This window comes from Dama dama, chromosome 9 (genome assembly GCF_033118175.1).
Source record: "Dama dama isolate Ldn47 chromosome 9, ASM3311817v1, whole genome shotgun sequence".
In the NCBI taxonomy this organism is placed as follows: Eukaryota; Metazoa; Chordata; class Mammalia; order Artiodactyla; family Cervidae; genus Dama; species Dama dama.
Genome location: NC_083689.1, coordinates 10,279,521 through 10,300,436, shown reverse-complemented (window position 1 = coordinate 10,300,436; position 20,916 = coordinate 10,279,521). Strand labels below are relative to the sequence as shown.

General features: G+C 49.9%; 1 protein-coding gene across 1 annotated transcript; it reads right to left on the bottom strand.

Moving 5' to 3' along the window:
- Positions 1 to 1,230: 1,230 nt before the first annotated feature.
- On the bottom strand, positions 1,231 to 18,343 carry PLVAP (plasmalemma vesicle associated protein). The gene is made up of 6 exons (XM_061149902.1): positions 17,872 to 18,343; positions 10,050 to 10,146; positions 9,218 to 9,930; positions 7,178 to 7,247; positions 6,963 to 7,044; positions 1,231 to 1,890 (listed from the first exon to the last, which is right to left on the bottom strand). The coding sequence occupies exons 1-6, from the start codon at positions 18,238 to 18,240 to the stop codon at positions 1,884 to 1,886; spliced, it is 1,338 nt and encodes a 445-aa protein (XP_061005885.1). The 5' UTR covers positions 18,241 to 18,343; the 3' UTR covers positions 1,231 to 1,883.
- Between the last annotated feature and the right edge of the window lie 2,573 nt (positions 18,344 to 20,916).

The following is a 20,916-nucleotide window of genomic DNA, read 5'->3' as shown; positions in this document are numbered from 1 at the left end:
AATCTGCTTTTTCAGAAACTGATTTGTATTTATTTAAGAAACTGCCTTAAAATTTTATTTATTTGTTTATTTACTTCTAACTGCACTGGGTCTTGCTCGTTATGCACGGGCTTTCTCGAGTTAGGCAAGCGGGGGCCACTCTGCAGTCTCAGGGTGTGGTGACTTCTCTGGCTGTGGAGCACGGGTTCTGGGGCACTCGGGCTCAGTAGCTGCGGTGAACGGGCTTAGTCGCTCCACAGCATGTGGGATCTTCCCGGACCAGGGATCGAACCTGTGTCCCCTGCCTTGGCAGGCAGATTCTTAACCACTGGGCCACCAAGGAAGTCCCAGAAACTGCTTTTTAAATATAGGTATGTATATGTATAACTGAAATCACTGTGCTGCAAACCTGAAACTTTCACAACATTAAAAATCAACTGTGTGAGATGTGTTGCTCAATCATATCCGACTCTTTGCGACCCAGTGGATGCAAGGGCTTCTCTGTCCATGGGATGCTGCTGGCAAGACTACCAGAGTGGGTTGCCATTGCTTCCTCCAGAGGATCTTCCCTACCCAGGGGTCGAATCCACGTCTTCTTCATTGCAGGCGATTCTTTACTGCTGAGCCACCAGGAGAAGCCCCAGTCAACTATACTACATTAAAAAATGAAAAAGAAAGAAACTGCTTTCTCAATCTGCTTTAAAAAAAAAAATAGAAAAAATCTGCTATTTTAAAGAAACACTAAATTCATATTATCGCTGTCATAATGTGGGGCTTTGTAAGGCATTTCATATAACCCTTATTGATTATATGATTTTGCCATTTCTCTTCACATACAGAGATGCCTGGAGCTTCCCCGTTGGCTCAGTGGTAAAGAATCTGCCTGCAACACAAGAGCTGCAGGAGATGCGGGTTTGATCCCTGGGTCAGGAAGATCCCCTGGAGAAGGGCCTGGCAACCCACTCCAGTATTCTTGCCTGGAGAATCCCAAGGACAGAAGAGCTTGGCGGGCTACAGTCCATGGGGTCGAAAAGAGTCGGACACGACTGAAGTGACTTAGCACGCACATGTGCATAGAGATGCCTGCCTTTTGAGGGAAGCCGGCGTCCACCCATGTAGGTTCCAGGTTCCAGGTCTTCTGTTCTGGGGACGCTGGGGATGGGGTTTTTCGACTTTCATCTTATTGCTAGTTCTTTGGCCACTCAGAGCCTGGTGGTGCCTTTTCAAAGCAAAAATCATGACTCAGGAGACTTTGAAGGGTTTCGATAACATTTATTTAGTGCTACTAACATTTATACGGGCCACAGGCAGGACTGGGTGTAGGGGTAGAAAGGGTGAAGGGGCAGCCCCCTCCCGGGCTCTGAGGGGGCCCCTGGATCAGAGACATTCCCTCTCCAGGGGGGCCTAGAAACTCTCAGGGGAGGACAAAGGTGAATGTCTTCCTGTTCTCACTTCCTCAGACCCGGAGCACTAAAATGCTCTAAACAAGTGGGATAGGATGGGCGCCTTGGCCTGGGTGCACGAAGGGGTGACTTTGGGCAGGGGCTGGGCAGAAACTGCGTGTGTGGTGTCGCCGCGTGTCTCTGTGAAGTCATCGCCTCGTCTCCGTGTGACGCCACCAAGCTGTCCATGTGATGTCACTGCATCTGTGATGTCGTCAGGGTGTCTAGGAGTGAGGGACGGTGTGGTGTGGGTGTGAGTCTGTGTGAGAGTATTGGGGTGTGCAGGGAGGGTGTGGGCGAGGGTGAGCAGAGGACGCCCGCCCAGGGCGCCCACTTTGGCGTGTGTGCGGGAGGTCATCTGACGCCACCCTGGCTGCGTCCCACGCTGCGGGCGTCTCGCTGCACCGGGTCTCCAGACAGGTGAGTCGGGCCACCCCTCAGTCAGCGGGGCCTGGAGCCTCCTCAGCCACTGGAGCAGGAAGGAGATGAGAATACAACAGTCGGTCAGGCAGACAGCAGGACAAACCTCGCCTGGGCCTGCCTCTTACCCTGGGCCCCTTCTAGCTCCCAAGAACCCTAGGGGTCTTTCCGGTGTCAATCACAAATTGGCACTTGCTGTGGGCACTGCCATCTACCTCTACAAAGATTAAATTATGTGCTACTGCAGCTGCTGACCTCCAACACCCCCTGAAGAAGCTCAAAGGAGAAAGCAGAAACGAAGTACTCTGTGCTCCAGAAGCTGGCTGGACAGGTCTTTAATAGTTATATATTCTCAGGAGCTAATTTTATGAGCCCAATTCTTGTATCTCCTCATATCTAGAAAAGCACTAAAATCCTTCATGGTGGCAGCTGTTTCTCGTGACTAGCAGAAGCTTTCTACAAAAAAAAATGTGTGCTTGATCTCATGTACGCCCCTTTTACCAAAATCACATATGTACCGTCTTCTCCCTATCTCTTTGGAGCCGTTGCTCAGAGTTACCCGATCTTCTGTCTCCTGGGCTGCAGCCCTCACATGGCCCCAAATAAAACTTAACTTGCATTTAACGTTGTACATTTTTTTAGCAGACACCAGTATCAACCTCCCCTTAGATTTCGTCTTGTTGAACCTCTGTGGGACTGAGGTGTGTGCCTGTCCGTTATACCACTGACAAGACTGGGGTTCCAAGAGGCCACCTCCAGGTTTTGCTGCAGTCTGTCTGACTCTCCCCTTTGCTCCCTAAGGCCCTGGGATCCTGGGAGTTTGCCCAAAGTCCCTGCCGCCCCAGTCCCCCCTCCACCCCCCACCCCCGACTCCCCAGGCAGGACCTTAGTTTCCCTCTTTAGTCCATACAGAACTGACCTAGAGCCAGCCCCTCACTCACTCCCAGGAAGGTTTTTCTAATGAGCCTGCCCCTTTTCACAGGCTTCCCTGGCTCCTCTGCACCCTCAGGACAAAGACAGCTTTTTTTTTAAGCCAAATCTTCTGTATCTGGCATTCAAGGCTCCACCCACTCCGCCCCCCACTCCCAGACCTCCCCACTGGGGAATCAAAACCTGTCCAAGCATCGCCCAAATTCTCAGAGCCATCCCTTCAACACTGCCCCTCCGCCTTGCCTCTGCCAGAGCCGTCCCACTGTCTGGAATGCCCTTCCCCCTCCTTGGCCTGGCAAAGGTTCCCGTGAGGGGTCAGAGGTTGACGCGGAGGCTGTTTCCTGATGGGGGAGGTGGGGGCCTCAGCCAAGTCCTGCTTCCGCTGGCAACCCTCCCTTCCTTCCCCGGCTCTTCCCTGGGGCCCCCGCAGCCTCACGTTCGTAGATTCCGAACCCCCCTCCCCCCCGTCCCCCCACAACCAGCTCCAGCCTCTGTCCTTCACCAGGATCCACTGGCTTCGAGCCAGCCCTGACAGAGATCAGATTCTTTAACCATTCCTGCCCACCAACCTGCAAGGGAGGGTCGTCCCTGGCCATTTTCTAAGCCCCACTGATCACCTGGACCAGGGCTGTCACCCTCACCCTGGTCCCAGGTTCCTGCCTTCACCCCGCAGAACAACAATCAGACAGAGCCTGTGAACACCTGAGTCAGATCATGTCCTCTGCTGCTCACAGCCCCTCGCAGGGCTCCCAAAGTCCTCACCACTGCCCCAAGGCCCTGCCTGATCTGTCCTGCCATCACCCCGACCTCACCTCCTCCAACTCCCCGCTCCATCACTCCACTCCAGCCACACGCAACTCCTCACTCAAACTCACCAGGCATGGATGGTCCTGCCTCAGGACCTTTGCACAGGCTGCCTCACTGCCTGGGGCACCCTGCAGGGAATCCCCTCCTGGCTCCTCCCTCACTTTTAGTTCTCTGCTCACACATCACTCCTCAGTGAAGCCCGCCCTTACCCCTGGTGGAAAATTCCAACCTCTTCAAGCTCCCTCATCCCTTTTCTGTCTCACTCATTACCAAGGGGCCCTGTCATAGCTCATTCATCTGGTTTGTTATCCGTCTCCCCTACTAGCCTGGCATTCATACAGGGTGTGGGAATTTGAATATCTATGCCTTATTCTCCCCTGTGTCCTTGGCACCGAATAGCTGCTCAAGAAATATGGGTTGAAAGATAAAACGAATGGTCATAGTGGTAGTAGTGAACTTGAATCGACACTTACTGTCTGCCTGGCTCAGAGTCAGGGCTGAAGTTCCATCTTCAACCTTACATACTGTGACTTTCTCCATCTTCAACCACAGAGCCACTAAACCAACATTTACTTAATGTTTGTCTTCACCTCCATTGTGTTTTTTTTAATTATATAAACTGATCTCCAAAGGAAGCTCAGTCTTACTAAGTAGAGGAAAGCTGGAACATTTGGCTTCCCTGGTGGCTCAGATGGTAAAGAATCTGCTTTCAACTCAGGAGACCCAGGTTCGAGCCCTGGGTCAGAAAGATCCCCTGGAGAAGGGAATGGCAACCCACTCCAGTACCTTAGCTGGAGAATTCCATGGACAAAGGAGCCTGGTGGGCTACAGTCCATGGGGTCGCAAAAACAGTCAGACACAACTGAGCAACTGACGCTTTCAGCACTTTTTGGCACTAATAGAAAACAACGTTCAGTTAAAAAGCATGACCTTGTTCTCAAGCCCAGCCATGGCGGAGGCCTGGGTGTTCCCTCCCTCTGTGAGCACGGCAAGCTGCAAGGATCTGGGATGCATGGGGGTGACTTAGCAACAGCACAGGCTTTCTGGAGGCCCAGAAGGAATAAGAGTGGAAAAGCAATCAACAGTCCCCACCATGGGATGGGTGATTTGAAGCCTGCCTCGAATCTACCTCCCTATTGGGTGCCTGTAAAAATCAGATGTTACAGTTCAGTCATTCACAGCTTGTCCAGTGAGTGACTGGATGAACTGGGACTCAAACCCAGAGCTGAAGACCCCAGCCTGCCTGTCCCTGGCCCCTCTCTCAGGGGGAGGCAAATCAAGCTGGAGCCCGTGGGCCAGAGGCTCTTCCTGCGATCCTGCAGAGAGAAGCAGGAGGGGCCAGGCTTAAGCACACATTGTTTCCTCGGAGGGGAGGTGGGTGCGGTGTGTCACTTGGGGTAAACAATGTCAAGAGCTTCCCCATTCTCAGCTGGGACCCAGACACGCTTGGATGGTGAGCCTGGCTCCAACCCTGAGTTGCTGACGCATGACCCCGGGCTGGTCACTTCCCTGGGGCCTCAGTTCCCTCCTCTGAGAAATGGGGATAATAATAGAACCTCCTTCCTTGCCATGATGGCTTCAGGCCAAGATGGAGAGAGGAAAGCTCTGTTTGTTCAAAAAGCAGGGTCAAACTCTATTCAAAGAGTGAGGGGACCCGTTCTGAAGGGGGGTGAGTTCCCCGTCAGGGGGAGTATGTAAGAAGAGACACAGTGAAGATGGAACTGGGTGTGGAGATCTCTGGGGAGTTAGTGACAGACTTTTGGAAGTCCTTTGAATCCTATGGGCTTTGTTTAGCACCCTGGGGCTGAAATAGATCTAGCTTGATGATAGCCACAAGGCAAAAGCTTGGACAGCACGGGCTTTGGGGTCAGAGGGATCTGAAAAAAATTCCACACACTTCCCTGAACCTCAGGTCATAAATTGCAAATGGAAAGCCAATCCTTGACTCCTTGTGGGAGCACAGGGTGTTCTAGGGGCCGTGGCCTGAGTCACCTTCCCCGTGACGCACAGGCTGTTGTCCAAAGGATGACTGTCCCAGGCCAGAGGGCCCTGGGAGGAGGGGAGGGGGGCAAAGGCATGGAGCTATGGCCTGGTCATGTGCCAGGCACCCTTGATACTCCCCACTGAGGCTCTGGGTCCCTTGCTCCAGCCAGTCGTGGACAGCACTTTACAGCTGGCAAAGTATTTTCTTACCCTGAATCTCAGAGTGTGTGTGTGCATGCTCAGTTATGTCCGACTCTTTTGTGACCCCACGAATTATAGCCAGCCAGGCCCCTCTGTCCATGGAATTTTCCAGATAAGAATACTGGAGTGGGTTACCATCTCCTCCTCCAGGGGATCATCCCAACCCAGAGATGGAACCCATATCTCTTGCACCTCCTGCATTGGCAGGCGGGCGCGTTACCACTGCAACATCTGGGAAGATGATTTCAGGGACCCTCACCCCCCCCCACCCAACATTTCTGTGGAGTTAGAAAGTGTGGCTCAGAAGGGTGGAGGGAGAGGCCCAGGGTCACCCTCAGACACTGTTCTCCCTGCTACCCTTCCTTGGCTACGTTCACTTCTGCTACCCTCGTCTTTGCTCCGGCAGTTCTTGCCATCAGGAGGGACTGTCTCCCTTGCTGTCCCCCAGGTCGGCTCCTGTCCGTCTTCCAGCTCAAAGATCCCTTCCTCACCGAGGCTCTCCCTTGCCTGTCTGGAGTCTGATCGCCTAGGTTCAGGTCCCAGCTGTGTTACCTGGGGCATGACGCACACCCCCGCCCCATGCCTCATTTGCTTCCTCCAGAATGTGGGGGTAACAGTAGCTCACCCATGGGTTAAGATTCTGGAGATTAAATGAGTTAAATGGACAGAGTGCTTAGGACTATGCCAAGATTGCAGTCAGCACCCAATCACGGCAGGTTTTTGGTCATTTTTCTTACCCTGCCTCCTTCATTGTCTCTCTGGCCCATTATTCAGAGACTTTCATGAATGAAACTGTATGTGTCTTGGTCACGGCTTTGACCCTGGGCCCAGCATGAAGTGTTAGTCACTCAGTCGTTTCCGACTCTTTGCAACCCCATGGACTGTAGCCCGCCAGGCTCCTCTGTCCATGAGATTCTCCAGGCAAGAAAACTGGAGTGGCTTGCCATTCCCTTCTCCAAGGGATCTGCCCGACCCCAGGAATTGAACCTGAGTCTCCCGCATTGCAGGCAGATTCTTTACTATCTGAGCCACCAGGGAAGCCAAAGGTGTCAGCACAGGGCCTGGTATATACAGCAAGCACTCAATTAAGGAACAAACAGTGTGATATGAGCCCCCCGCCCTCCCCCACCCCAGTCCTGTACCCAGCCTTGTTCAAACCCTGAGACTGCACCGTCAGCCTGAGACAGTCCAGAGCCTCACCTGGCCGAGACCAAGACGTTGCTGGCAGGGGCCCGCTGGGAATCCAGGATCCTTCTCTTGAATTCCTCCAGGCTAGCTGGGTCTGCCGAGAGAGGGAGGGGCCAGGGCTAACTGGGGGCCTTAGTAGCCCTGCCTCCAGGGCCAGGGATGGGCTGGCAACCCGGGATACAAGGTGGAATCCACCCCCCATCTTGGCCCTGCCCTCTGTCACTCACCGATAGGTGGAGGGTTGGGGGCAGGGGCCACTGGTCTTGGCCCAGGAATCGTCAACTGCGTCAACTGCGACTGTGGAAAGAAGAGTGAAGGGAGGTTGGTGGAGGCCAGCACTCCCAAACACAAGTCCTGGGGAGTTTCCTGCCTTTCTACACCCTTAGAGACCTGAGTTCCTTCCAGGGCAGAGAAACCGACAGATACCCATGCAAGAAGGACACATACGATGATGGCTATATAATCACCTGCAGCCATCTGCCCTGAAATGACTGGGAGCTCCAGGCACTGACTTCCCCTTGGCAGCCCCCCAGAGACACCATTCTGCAGGGATCCACTATAGCCTCAGTGCCAACCTGACTCCAATCCATAGCCCCAGTCGGGTCTATCCAGCCAATCCAGCCCTGTTCCAGACTGAAGTTGATCCGCTCTGCAAACCAACTGGACTTCCATCCTCAAGGCCATCCTTCAAACAACCCTAAATGAATTCCTACAAGCCTGAAATTCAAAACCAGTTCTGAACTCAATTACCTAAAATTGGATCCTAACCTGAAAACAGAACCTCCCTTAGAATCAAATCCAATCTCAATGACAAATCTGATCTATTACTTTACATCTAACCCCGACCATAACCCATCCCCTAGTCCCAGCCGCTGTGAAAAATCTACTCCACAACTTCATTCCCTGAGCCCCAGTCCTGTATTCCCCTATGACCACCCATAAATACTTTCCCAATACCACACTCAACCCCAACTCAACCTTAGACCTCAGCCTCTACCTGAGTTAGAATTCTACCAACCTCAGCCCCGAGATCAATATCCACCCAGCTTCTACACGAGACCCAACCCTGACCCTCACTGGAACTCTGGTATATCCCTGCTCTAACCCAGGATCACCTAATCCTTCCCTTCAAATATATCCCAACGCCAACCCAACTCAACCCCAACCAACCACCCTAAACTCAACTTAGTCTCAACTCCTAACCCATGATCAATCCCAACCCCAATCTTAATGCCCATGAAGTGCTAAATCTACCCTTAGCCCCAAACTTCTAAGCATCTCTAGCCCCACCAACCGCCTATAGGAACCTAAGCCTCAACTCCAGCCTTAACTCAATGCAGTCCCCAAACCACTGAAATCCTTGATTTGTTCTTCACTTGACCTAGATACAATGACCACTCTACATGCAACCTCTGACCTAACTTTTAACCTTTCCTCATAATCCAAAATCAATCCATATGCCAAATTCAACCTAATTCTAAGACTAATGAAATCCTACTTGAAACCCTTACCTTAACCGAAACCAGCTCTAGACCCAGGAGTCACCAATAATTCACCTTGACCCAACTCTAAACACTAGTTTAGCACCCACATCAAGCCTTTCCTGTGACCTGCCTTAACCCTCATGCTGACCCCAGGGTCACTTCCAATCCTTAACCCAGCATCCTCTGATCCTTCAACTCAACTCAAATCCATCCTGACCCTGACACCAACACTGAATGAGTTCCTAATTCTAACGCTAAGCCAATTTTGAGGCCCACCGCCTTCCTAAACTCAACCCCAATCCTTATCTCTTTCTTAATATCATTCCCAATCCAAACTCCACTGCAGTCCTAATGCCAATAAAATCCTGTGTCAACACATGATCATAATCCTAAGGCCATTCTAGACTCATGGACACCCATGTGTGATCCCAGCCTCAAGTCTAAATCCACCCTCAATGTCTCAACTCTCCCCGGTCCCAAAGGAATCACAGTTCTAGATTCACCCCTCACTCAACCCTGGACCTGATGGACAACTTACCTCTGACTACAGTCTTAACCCCATCCCCTTTCTCAGTACTGATACAGATTTTAAGCTCTGCCTCAATCCTAACATCAGTGAAACTCTCAAGTGAGTCCTAACAGAACCAATCTACAGTGGGAAGCCAACCTCAAAAAGAAGTTCAAAAAAAAAAGCCAAGTTCAAACCCAAGTTCAACATCACCATCAACTCGGCCTCCAGACCCGTCCCTCCAATGCAACGTGAATCTAGGGCCCCCTACCCACCTTCGTCTTGATGCAGGTGTCCAGGGCTGAGTTGCTGACTGCCAACTGCAACTTGAGGTGCTCAACCTCCCGCTTCTTCTCCTCCAGCTCCTTGGCCAGCCTGTCCCGTTCCTTCTGCAGCGCCACCTTCTCCTCCAGGGCCAGCTGGGTCTGGCGGGCACATTCAGTTTGGAGCTTGACAGCCTGGGCCTGCGCCTCCTTCTCCACCTTCTCCTTGGCCTCCTGACTGGCGCGCAGGCTCTGCTCGACCTCCAGTTTCTGGCGCTGGAGTTTCTCGTTCTCGAGGGTCACGCTGTCGATGCCAGCCCGCAAGCTCCGGGCCAGCTCTTCCACCTTGGAGGTCATGATGGAGGGCAGGCTGTCGCAGGCTCTCTGGATGGAAGGCAGTTCCGAGCCGAGGGGATGGTACAAGTTGAAGCCCAGGGTACTGAGGGTGCGCGGGATGATGGAGTCCCTCCAGAGGTTTCGCAGATCCGTCTCAAACTTGTTCCTGTCCAGGGGGAGGCAGAAGGCCTGCACCTTCCGCAGCCGGTCCTCAGCCAGCAGCCGTTCCTGCTGTTGCTGGTCGCGGGTTTTGCCGCACTCGGCAAGCTGTTCTTCTGCCACTCGCTTGCCCACTGTCAGACCGTCCTTGTCTTTGGTACACACCAACTTCTCCTTTGCCAGCTCCACCTCCAGTGTCTTGGCTTTCTGGGTCAGCGTGAGGGCCAAAGCTAGGGGTATAGGACCAGAAGACTCAGGAAGGGGGGCAGTTGCCAAGAGACTGGGCGGGGAATCTTGCCACCTTGCTCTCCACGGCCCGTAACCCCGACTCTCACCCTCACCCACTCACCATCGCAGCTCTTGTTAGCTTCCTTGAGGTGCTCTTGGCACTGTGTCTCGCTCAAGATGATGGCAGCCATGTACCGCTGGTTGTTCATGTAAATCACCTACCGGAATGGGACGCAAGACAGAGGTCGGTGTCCAGCACCTATGGGACCCCCCGCCCCCAGGCCTGCCCAGACCCTTGCGACGGGGGACCCAGATCTGTCAACCAGGTGGTCTGTGTCGGCACAGTTCACAAGGACAGTAGCTTCTTTACAAGGGATGCTGGTCTGAGCTTCGAAAGTTGTGACAATTATAGACAATGGAATACTACTCAGTCATAAAAAAGAATGAAATTTTGCCATATGTACCAACACAGATGGACTTGAAGGGCATCCGTGACAAAGACCAACACTGTACGGTATCACCGATAGGCAGAATCTAAAAAATACGACAAACTAGTGAATATAACAAAACAAAAGCAGACTCACAGATACAGAGAGCAAACGAGTGGTTACCGGTGGGGAGAAGGAAGAGGGAAGGACCAATACAGGAGCTGGAAATTTTTTTTTTTAAATGGGTTATTATGGGATTACATGAAATCATATGTGTGAAACTTTTGAAAATTGTAAAACATTATAGAATTTAAAGAACCTCTCATTCAAAAAAAAAAAAAAGAAGGTTAAAAAAAATCCCACCCTTTCCCCTACGCATTCTAGTCAACTAGGGGAAAAAAAAAGCTTTATGATTAATACTGTTCAGCAATAAAAAGGAATATTTTATAAACTGATGCATTGTATAACCTGAAGGAATCTTGTAAACATTTACAGCCAATCAAAAATAGATGTTTAAGGGCTTCCCTGGTGGCTCAGTGGTAAAGAATTCGGCTGCCAATGCAGGGGAGATGGGTTCAATCCCTGGAAGATCCCAAATGCCAAGGGACAACGAAGCCTGCGTGCCACAACCACTGAAGCCTGCGTGCCCGGAGCCTGTACTCTGCAACAAGGGAAAGCGCTGCAACCCGAGAAAGCCTGCATGCAGCACCAAAACCCAGAATGGCCATAAAATAAAGAAGTAAATATCTTAAAAAAAAAAAAAGCTTTTCAACATGGATGCTAGTATGGGCTGGATTGTTGTCCCCTACCCCAGATTTCCATGTCAAAGTCGTAATCCTCAGGACCTCAGAATGTAAATCTTTTTGGAGAGGATCTTTAAAGAGGAGGTTAAATTAAGATGAGGTCATTGGGTGGGCCTTAATCCACAGTGACTGCGGTTCCTATAAGAGGAAACCTGGACACCCAGACACGCACAGATGTGACCTGAAGACACAGGGAGAAGGCCGCCATCTGCAAGCCCAGGAGAGAGGCATGGAACGGCTCCTTCCCTGGCAGTCCTGTGAGTTAGTCACTCAAGTCGGGTCCAACTCTTTGTGGCCCCGTGGACTGTAGCCCACCAGGCTCCTCTGTCCGTGGAATTCTCCAGGCAAGAATACTGGAGTGGCTTGCCATGCCCTTCCCCAGGGGATCTTCCCAATCGAGGGATTGAACCTAGGTCTCCCGCATTGCAGTAGCTTTTGAGCTACTTGGGAAGCCCTAGAAGGAAACAATTCTGCCAACGTCTTGATCCTGCGCTTTGTGAAAATAAACTTCTGTTATTTAAGCCACCTGATTTGTGGTACTTTGTTAAGACAGTCCTAGCAAGCTAATACAGGTGACAAGATTATTTCATGGGAAAGATGATTCTTTTCAACAAATGGTGCTGGCACAACTGGACTGGTACATACTAAGGAATAAATCTGGACCCCTAACTCACACCCTGGTGGCTCAGAGGTTAAAGCGTCTGCCTGCAGTGTAGGAGAACTGGGTTTGATCCCTGAGTCAGGAAGATCCCCTGGAGAAGGAAATGGCAACCCACTCCAGTATTCTTGCCTGGAGAATCCCATGGAGGGAGGAGCCTGGTAGGCTACAGTCCGTGGGGTCGCAAAGAGTCGGACACGACTGAGCGACTTCACTTCACTTCACTTCACTTCTAACTCACACCATATACAAAAATTAGTTCAAAACATATCTAAGACCTAAATGTAAGGGCATAAACTAAAAAATTCCACAGAAGAAAACTTAGGTGTTAACTCTGCCTGAGTTTGAACTTGGCAGTACTTTCTCTCCTTTTCTTTTTGAAAAATACTTATTCATTTGGCTGTTCCGGGTCTTAGGTGCATCATGTGGGATCATGTGGGTTTTTTAGTAGCAGCATGTGGGATCTAGTTCCCTTACTAGGGATTGAATACAGGCCCCCTGCATTGGGAGCTTGGAGTCTTAGCCACTGGACCACCAGGGAAGTCCCAGCAATGTTTTCTTAGGTATGATACTAAAAGCACAAGCAGCCAAAGAGAAAACAGCTAACTAGGACTTCACCAAGATTAAAAACTTTGGTGCCTCAGTGGACAACATCAAGAAAGGAAAAAAAACTCATAGATGGGAAAAATACTTGCAAATCATGTGTCTGATGATGAGACTAGTAACCAGAATATATAAAAGCAAATTCTTTAGAAATTAATAATAAAAAGCAAGCCAATTGCAAAACAGACCAAGCATCTGAATAGACATTGTTCCGGAGAAGACATACAAAATGTCAACCAATACATCAAAAAATATTCACCACCTTTAGACATCAGGAAATGTAAATAAAAACCATGATAAGATATCACCTCAGAATGATATAGAATGGCCATAAATAAAGAAGAAGGGACAAGTGTTGGTGAGGATGTGAAGAAACAGAATTCTCAGTCAGTACTGGTGGAACTGTAAAAATAATGGAGCCACAGTGGAAAATAGTCTAGCAGTTTTCCAAGAAGCTAAACATAGAATTACACATGGTTGTTCAGTTGCTCAGTGGTGTCTGACTTTTTGCAATCCCACGGACTGCAGCGTGCCAGGCTGCCAGCATGCCCAGCATGTCCTGTCCTTCACCATCTCCCAGAGTTTGCTCAAACTCATGTCCATTGAGTCAGTGATGCCATCCAACCATCTCATCCTCTATTGTCCCCTTCTCTTCCTGCCTTCAACCTTTCCCAGCATCAGAGTCTTTTCCAATGAATTGGCTCTTTGCATCATGTGGCCAAAGTATTGAGGCTTCAGCTTCAGCATCAGTCCATCTAATGAATAATCAGGGTTGATTTCCTTTAGGATTGACCGGTTGGATCTCCTTGCAATCCAAGGGACTCTCAAGAGTCTTTTCCAACACCACAGTTCAAAAGCAACAGTTCTTTGGTGCTCAGCCTTCTTTATGGTTCAATGCTCACATCCATACATGACTACTGGAAAAACCATAGCTTTGACTATACAGATCTTTGTTGGCAAAGTAATATCTCTGCCTTTTAATACGCAGTCTAGGTTTGTCATAACTTTTCCTCCAAGAAGCAAGCGTCTTTTAATTTCATGGCTGTAGTCACCATCTGCAGTGATTTTGGAGCCCAAGAAAATAAAGTCTGTCACTGTTTCCATTGTTTCCCCATCTATTTTCCATAGAATCACACTATGACCCAGCAATTCTATGTCTAGGTATATACATCTGAGAGCAATGGAAGTCTATGTTCACACAGAAACTTGTGCCCAAATATTCACAGCAGCGGTAGACACAGCATCCATAAGGTTGAAACAACCCAAGTGTTTCATCAGCAGATGAATGGATAAAACATGATCCAGCCGCCCAGTGGAATGTTATTCTGCCACAAAAAAGGAATGATGCACTGACACATGTAGTAACGTGGATGAACTTGAAAACATCATGCTGAGTGTGAGGAGTCAGACACAAGAGGTTATACAGTGCCCCATTCTATTTAAATGAAATATCCAGAATAAGTAAATCCATAGAAACAGAAAACAGATTTGCAGCTGCTGGGGGCGGGGGAGGGAAGTGACTGCTGATACAGTTTCTTTTGGGGGTAATGAAAGTTCTAAATCCAACCGATGGTTACCCAACTCTGTGAGTGTACTAAAAATCATTGTTATGTACACTTTTTCTCTTTCATCTACATTTTTTTGTTATGTACACTTTGAATGGGTCAATTGCATGGCTTGTGCATTTTAACTTGACAAAGCTTTATAAGTAACTTTTCTTTATAAACAATGGGCGTGCCTTTCAAACTTTGAAACAGAAGCCTCTGTAGAAATATAACAAGGAAAGGTAGGAGAGGGGTGAAGAAGGTTTGCTTTTCTCTTTTTTTTTTTGTCCTTCCTCCTTTTGGAAGCTGACCCTGTGCTAATGACCTGGGGGTGGGGGAAAGCAAAAGTAGCTCTGGGGGTACTGCCTTTGTGGTCCAGTGGCTAAGATTCTGCCCTCCCAATGCACGGGGCCAAGGTTTGATCCCTGGTCAGGCAACTAGATCCCACATGCCACAACTAAAGATCATGCAGGCCACAATGAAGATCAAAAATGCCATGTGCCACAGCTAAGACCCCACACAGCCAAATTAATAAATTAATTTTAAAAAGAAAAAAGGGCTCTGGAAGTGTTGTTTTCAAAAGCTTCAACTACAGAAAGGGAAGATCTAAGGGTGTAAGTTGGATCCAAAGATGAAATGAGAAAGAGGGTTTCTTCTAGTTGAAGGAAGTGGCTCCCCAAAATACAAAAGTTCTGCTTCTTTACAGGTTCCCAGATGCCAAGACGATGAGAATAACATGTACTTAGAACTAATGCAATCTGATGGAGAAGGAAATGACAACCCACTCCAGTATCTTGCTTGGGAAACCTCATGGACAGAAGGGTCTGGCAGGCTACAGTCCACGGGGTTGCAAAGAGTCAGGCTCGACTTAGTAACTAAACAACAATAGCAAACACAACCTAACAATACAAAAAAGTACCTTCTCTTGTCAGGGAGTGTTCAGGTACCTCTTTCTTAAGCAATTCAGGAGTCCCTCCCTCACTTTCTAGCAGCTGTGGCTGCCCTGAACTAAGAGGAGAAGAACTCAACGATTAGTAAACAAGTATAAATAATCTGAAGTGTTTTCTGGAGTATTTGTTAGGACATAAAGCCAGGAAGCTCTTAAAGACTATTGGAGTTATGTCAAAAGACACAGGAGCCAGAACGCAGGATTCCTAGTGGCCTATTTCAGAACAATTTGACCATCAAAAAGTTTATTACATACTGTATAGTACCAGAGCTATATTTTAATACCCTATAAATAAACTACAATGGAAAAAATAGGAAAAAGAATATATTAATGTATACATATGTGTAACTGAATCACTTTGTTGTACAGTAGATATTAACACAACATGTAAATGAAATGTACTTCAATAAAAGAAAAAATTTTAAAGATATTATTACAAATTCTAAATAAAATCCTGGGACTTCTCTTGTGGTCCAGCGGCTAAGATTCGCTATCATCAGACAGATGGGGCTGCCGTGGCAAGGGTGGGGGCTCTTCCCCAGCATTAGCACTGACTTTCTGGGGATCCTTGGAGAAAATCCTGAGGGGTTCCAGGCCAGAAGAATTTGTCAATTTAAAGGGGAAAAAAAGCTATGGTTTTCAAATTTCAAAGTTGTGAACATCCAGATTCTTAGATTTCTAATATTCTATGATGGGGGCATCTGGGATTCAAAGATATGCAAGTCTATAACTTTATGATAAAAAAATAAACCAACAAAAAAAGGAACTTCCCCGGTGGCCCAGTGGCTAAGACTCCACACTTCCACTGCAAGGGGTGCATATTCAATTCCTGGTTAGGGAACTAAGATCCCTGGGCAGTCGTGTCCGACTCTTTGTGACCCCATGGACTGTAGCCCTCCAGGCTCCTCTGTCCATGGGATTCTTCAGGCAAAAGTACTGGAGTGAGTTGCCATTTCCTCCTCCAGGGGATCTTCTCCACCCGGGGATCAAACCTGCATTTCTTGCATTGCAGGTGGATTCTTCACCACTGAGCCACCTGGGAAGCCTCAAGATCCCTGGGCAGTGGGACCAAAAAAAAAAAGGAAAACAGAAAAAGACAAAACAAAACTATAAAACTTTACGATCCTGCGATTCCTAACAGTTCCTGGACCGGAAGGCCATCTGTGTCCTGAAAGATCCAAATGAGCCAATTCCCTGGAACTGAGAAGACCGCCCTGAACTGAGGGGGCTGCCCTGGCCTGGGGGGGCTCTTGGGTGGGTACCTGGTCCTGCCCTGAGGTCTGAGGAGGGACTTGCCTCAGACGGGTTCTGAGGGGGGACTCACCCCATTCTGCAGGTCTGAGGGGGGCCTGCCCTGTCCTGGGGGTATGAGGGGGAGACACCGCCCTTGACTGGGCAGTTTCATGGGGGTGGGGCATGCACGTCCTTCCTGCCCAGGGGCAGGGACTGGGTAGTTTGAAGCCCCAGAAAAGATGTTTTCTTCCCATTTGGGGCTGTCCCCTGCCCCAAACAGCCCAGAGACCTCCTGTGGGGGAAAGCGAGGCTGTCACCTCATCCCCCAGAAACTTCCCTTCTCCTGCTCACCCCATCTCTCACCCCATTCCAGCCAAAGCCTGAGGAGGCATCCTTATCCTCAGTGTCTCCCGGGAGCTGGACCGCCCCAGAGGAACTGCGTGTGAGGGAAACCCCAGGGGATCTTGTTGAGTGAGTTGGACAGGAGCTGAGGGTGTGAAGTGGGTGACAGTCTCCACAAGACCCAGGGGTAACTGTTTCTGCTCACTTGTCTTTCCCTTTGCCAGGGGATCTTCCCAACCCAAGTCTCCCTCATTGCAGGCAGAGTCTTTACCAGCTGAGCCACAAGGGAAGCGCCGTTTCTGCTCCCCTGCCTCCCAAAAACCACTTCCTCCCTTCGGTTCAGTTCAGTTCAGTTCAGTCCAATCGCTCAGTCGTGTCCGACTCTTTGTGACACATGGACTGCAGCACGTCAGGTTTCCCTGTCCATCACCAATGCCCCAAGCTTAATCAAACTCATGTCCACTGAGTGGGTGATGCCATCCAACCATCTCATCATCTGTCGTCCCCTTCTCCTCCTGCCTTCAATCTTTCCCAGCATCAGGGTCTTTTCCAGTGAGTGAGTTCTTCACATCAGGTGGCCATTTCCCCTCTGCAAAAGGGCTTTAAAGCTTCTTCCTACCTCTCAGCATTCAGTGACAAAACAATATTTCCAAAGGAGACATCCAGCCTCGGGCAGACCTGGGCCATTCATACTAATTATGCAGAACTCAACGCTCTGTGTGGTTTATTAAGTCAGCTCTTATTTGCAGCTTGTGTATGCTGGCACGTTCTGGGTGCTGTGTACATATTAAGTATGTATATAGCGTCTATGTCTGGTAACAGACTGGATGCCCAGTTCAACTTGAATTCCAGATAGACCACAAATCATTTTTTTTCAGTCTAAGTATGTCCCAAATACTCTGCAAGAAGATCAAACCAGTCAATCCTAAAGGAAATCAGCTCTGAGTATTCATTGGAAAGATTGATGCTGAAGCTCCAATACTTTGGCCACCTGATGCCAAGAGCCAACTCATTGGAAAAGACCCCAATGCTGAGAAAGACTGACAGGAAAAGGAGAAGGGGGCCGCAGAGGATGAGATGGTTAGATAACATCACTGATTCAAGGGACGTGAGTTTGAGCAAACCCTGGGAGATAGCGAAGGACAGAGGAGCCTGGTGTGCTGCAGTCCATGGGTTTGCAGAGTCAGACACAACTTAGTGACTGAACAACAACAACAAAGTCCCAAATATTGCATGAGACATAGGAACAAAATACGCATCACTTCTCTACATGGGCTTGTCATGCAAAATGTCCCCGTCTTCATGGATGAGGAAAGTGAAGCTCAGAGAGGTGAGGTGACCAGCCTGGGGTCCCCACGGTGAGAGTCTAGCCTGTGGTCTTACCCGATCAGCCTGGCACTGGCGGAAGCTGGCATTGATTCGGTCCAAGTCTCGGCGGGCGTTTAGCATCATCTGATTGACTGCATCCCTGGCGCGGGCGGTGAGGTTGAGCTCCTTGGATAGGTTGGCCTGGGAAGCCGTGAGCCCCATCACCTGGCCGTACAGGCCGTCGGCCCGGCGCTCGGTGGCCTGCAGGTTGGACTCAGTACTCACGTGCACGTTGCCATAGACCATGAAGAGGACGAGGCCAAGGATGATGAGGAATTGGATGAGCGAGACGAAGAGGAAAAAATAGCGCAGATAGTACCAGCAGCCCCTGGAGCTGCTCCCAGCCCGTGAATAGGGGCTCCCGTGCTCCGTCGCCAAGCCCATCTCCTCCCAGCGTCTGCCCCTTGTACAAGCGCTGCTCGGCTCGCTGGCCTGCTCAGGGTGGTGGCCGCTGCCCCTTCTAGACCTTGCCACGGCGGGGGGGAGGGGGAAGTGTTTATATTACTCCTCTTAATACTTCCTCTGCCTGGCTCCTTCCTGGCCAGGAGGAAATGGGGGCTGTGGGTTATCACAACACTCCCACCCCGGGCTGTGAAGGGAAGGGGGGAGGACACCAAGGCACGTCTGGCCTCTCTGATTAACTATGGGTGGGGCACAGGCTGGAGCGGCCAGGCATCCTTGGTCTCACTGAGCCTCAGTTTCCCCTTCTGCCCTTGCTCTGTGCCCAGAGCTGTTCTCAGCTGCGTATGACGTCTTTTCAACATCCCCCTTGTGTGGAAGACACACAGATGCCGGGAGGAGAAAGGACTGTTTTGGGGGGCGGGCGTCAGCTCTCACTCTGGTCATTCACAGAGCTGGCCTTAACTCCCCTTGGAGGGGGCTGGCTACAGATGTGCGCCCACCCCAAGGGACAGTGCTATTACAGGAGCTAAACTGTGCAGAGCCCGTTGCCGGGCGCCAGGTGCACACAGCACTCAGTAATTGGCGCAGATCACCGAAGGCTGATCGGTGGACGGCGGTGGCGTGGGCTCCCCAGGCTGTCATCCCACCCAATGCCTGGCTCATGCAGGCACTTAGTAAGTAAAGCAGCCGTGAACTTGGGGCCAGTGTGAGTTCCCATGACGGGCTTCTCACGTCTGAGTCTCAGCTTCCCTTTCGGTGAGATGAGCCGTGTAGGGCGCCAGGTCCCAGGGTGGGGGAGGGGGCTGGGAGAAAAGATTTGCCAGTTGCTATTATTACTACCACTTCCTGTTTGAAACCTCATTTTCGAGCTCTGTGAGATGGTGAATGGGAAGTACAAGATAGTGGGGGTCGAACTTCACTGTGGGAAGGGATTTAGGGACCGAGGAGGAAAGGACTCTGGGTATGCCCTCCTGCCCAACGTGCCCCCCTCACCCCGAAACAGGCACTCTAGGTAAACCTCCTCTGTAGGTGACACCAGAACCCCTCCCCAAGAGGAGTGTTGAGAGGTCTTCAGTCTTGGGAAGACAGGTGGGACACAGACCCTAGCCCCATGGGGTCAAGGCTGATAGGAGGGAGGGACGGGGCCAAAGGGAATGAGGCAAGGAGATGGAAAGGGGGCTGGATCCTGGGTGGGTGATAATAACAGCTGCCGTCCACTGCCTGTGTGGGGGCACAGCAGGGTGAAAGTGGTGGCATGGGGAAACAGCCCCCTATTAGCCAGGGTAACGGGGTGGGAGAGTTGTTGAGGGGGAGGGGTCCTCCAAGCTGCTGTTCATCACGGAGGCAGGAGTTGGGTGGGGAAGGAAGAGGTCCCAGTGGTGGGCAGGAAACCCCTGTCTGACCTTTGGCCTTTGCAGCTACCCATTGATTCCTGATTCCGGACCCTTCTCAGCCACTACTGGGAGGGAAGAGAGTTGGGGGCTGCAAGTGATGCCCAACCAGCTATTTCTCTAGGTTGGACAGGCCCACCCAGAATCCCCTGGAGCTGGGTGGGAGGAGGAGATCGTCCCTCTTCACTGATGGGGGGCCACGCGGGCAGAGTGAGGACGTGGTCTCACTGTAGGCCTCCGGAGTGACGTTCTGGCTGCGCTGCCTCCCGCTGGGTGACCTGGGACAAGTGACTTCTCCCCCCGCGAGCCTCCGTCTTCTGTCTAAAGTGGAGCCACCATAATCAGTAGCCTCGGTGCCTGGCACACGGTCAACCTTAATAAAGGGTGGTGTTTGTTAAAGGTGGGGCTGGATCATGTGCAGCCTCTGACCCTGGGCTGAGGAACCGAGACACACTACTCCAGGTGCTGTTGCCCTGGTCCTGTGGGATCACTGGGGCCAGGGGGCATGACGAGGAGAGCCTGAGTGACAAGGGTCCAGTTCAGAGCTCAGGCATGGGGACAGTGCCTGGAGGTGTTACAGTCTTGGTATGAACTTCAGATCCTGGCTATTCCTCATCTTATGTTGAAGATGCTACACAGAAGTATGTATGAATATGGTATCTGTTGTCAAGAGAAAAGATAGGCAACCATAAACTCCCAGAAAACTGAAAAGCCACTCTAGAACTGACAGTATCAATGTGCTACAATTTGGAGCAATTGTCACAGTCTAAGAAAGAGTTTGAAAAATACACACAAATGTCTTTTGGGTCAAGCTCAAAAATAACACTCTTTTTGGCAATTTGGTCTCACAACTTAGATTTGTAATGTTTCTTTTTCAATAAGTTTTTTTTTTCCCCTATAACTTATTTTTCAAAAAGTTGGATTTTTTTTTAATGGAAACGGTAATGATGAAACTTCTTTTTGCTCAACATTATGACTTTGAGATTGCTGATTCCTTTGACCACTGTTTAGGTTTTCAGGACATATATTTTATTATCATAATAATTATCAAGGGGCACTTAGAATGTTTCTAAATTTTTTTGTTTCAGTGAACAGAATAAGATTTGAAATCAAATCTCCACAAGTGAAATTGCTGGGTGCTGAAGCAATAACATTTTATATTTTGACAGCTGTTATCAATTTGTCCTCCAAAAAGGTAGTTTCCATTGACACCCCTGCCAGCAGTGTCTAAAATTTCTAAAAACAGACTCTTTAAACACTTTCTGCC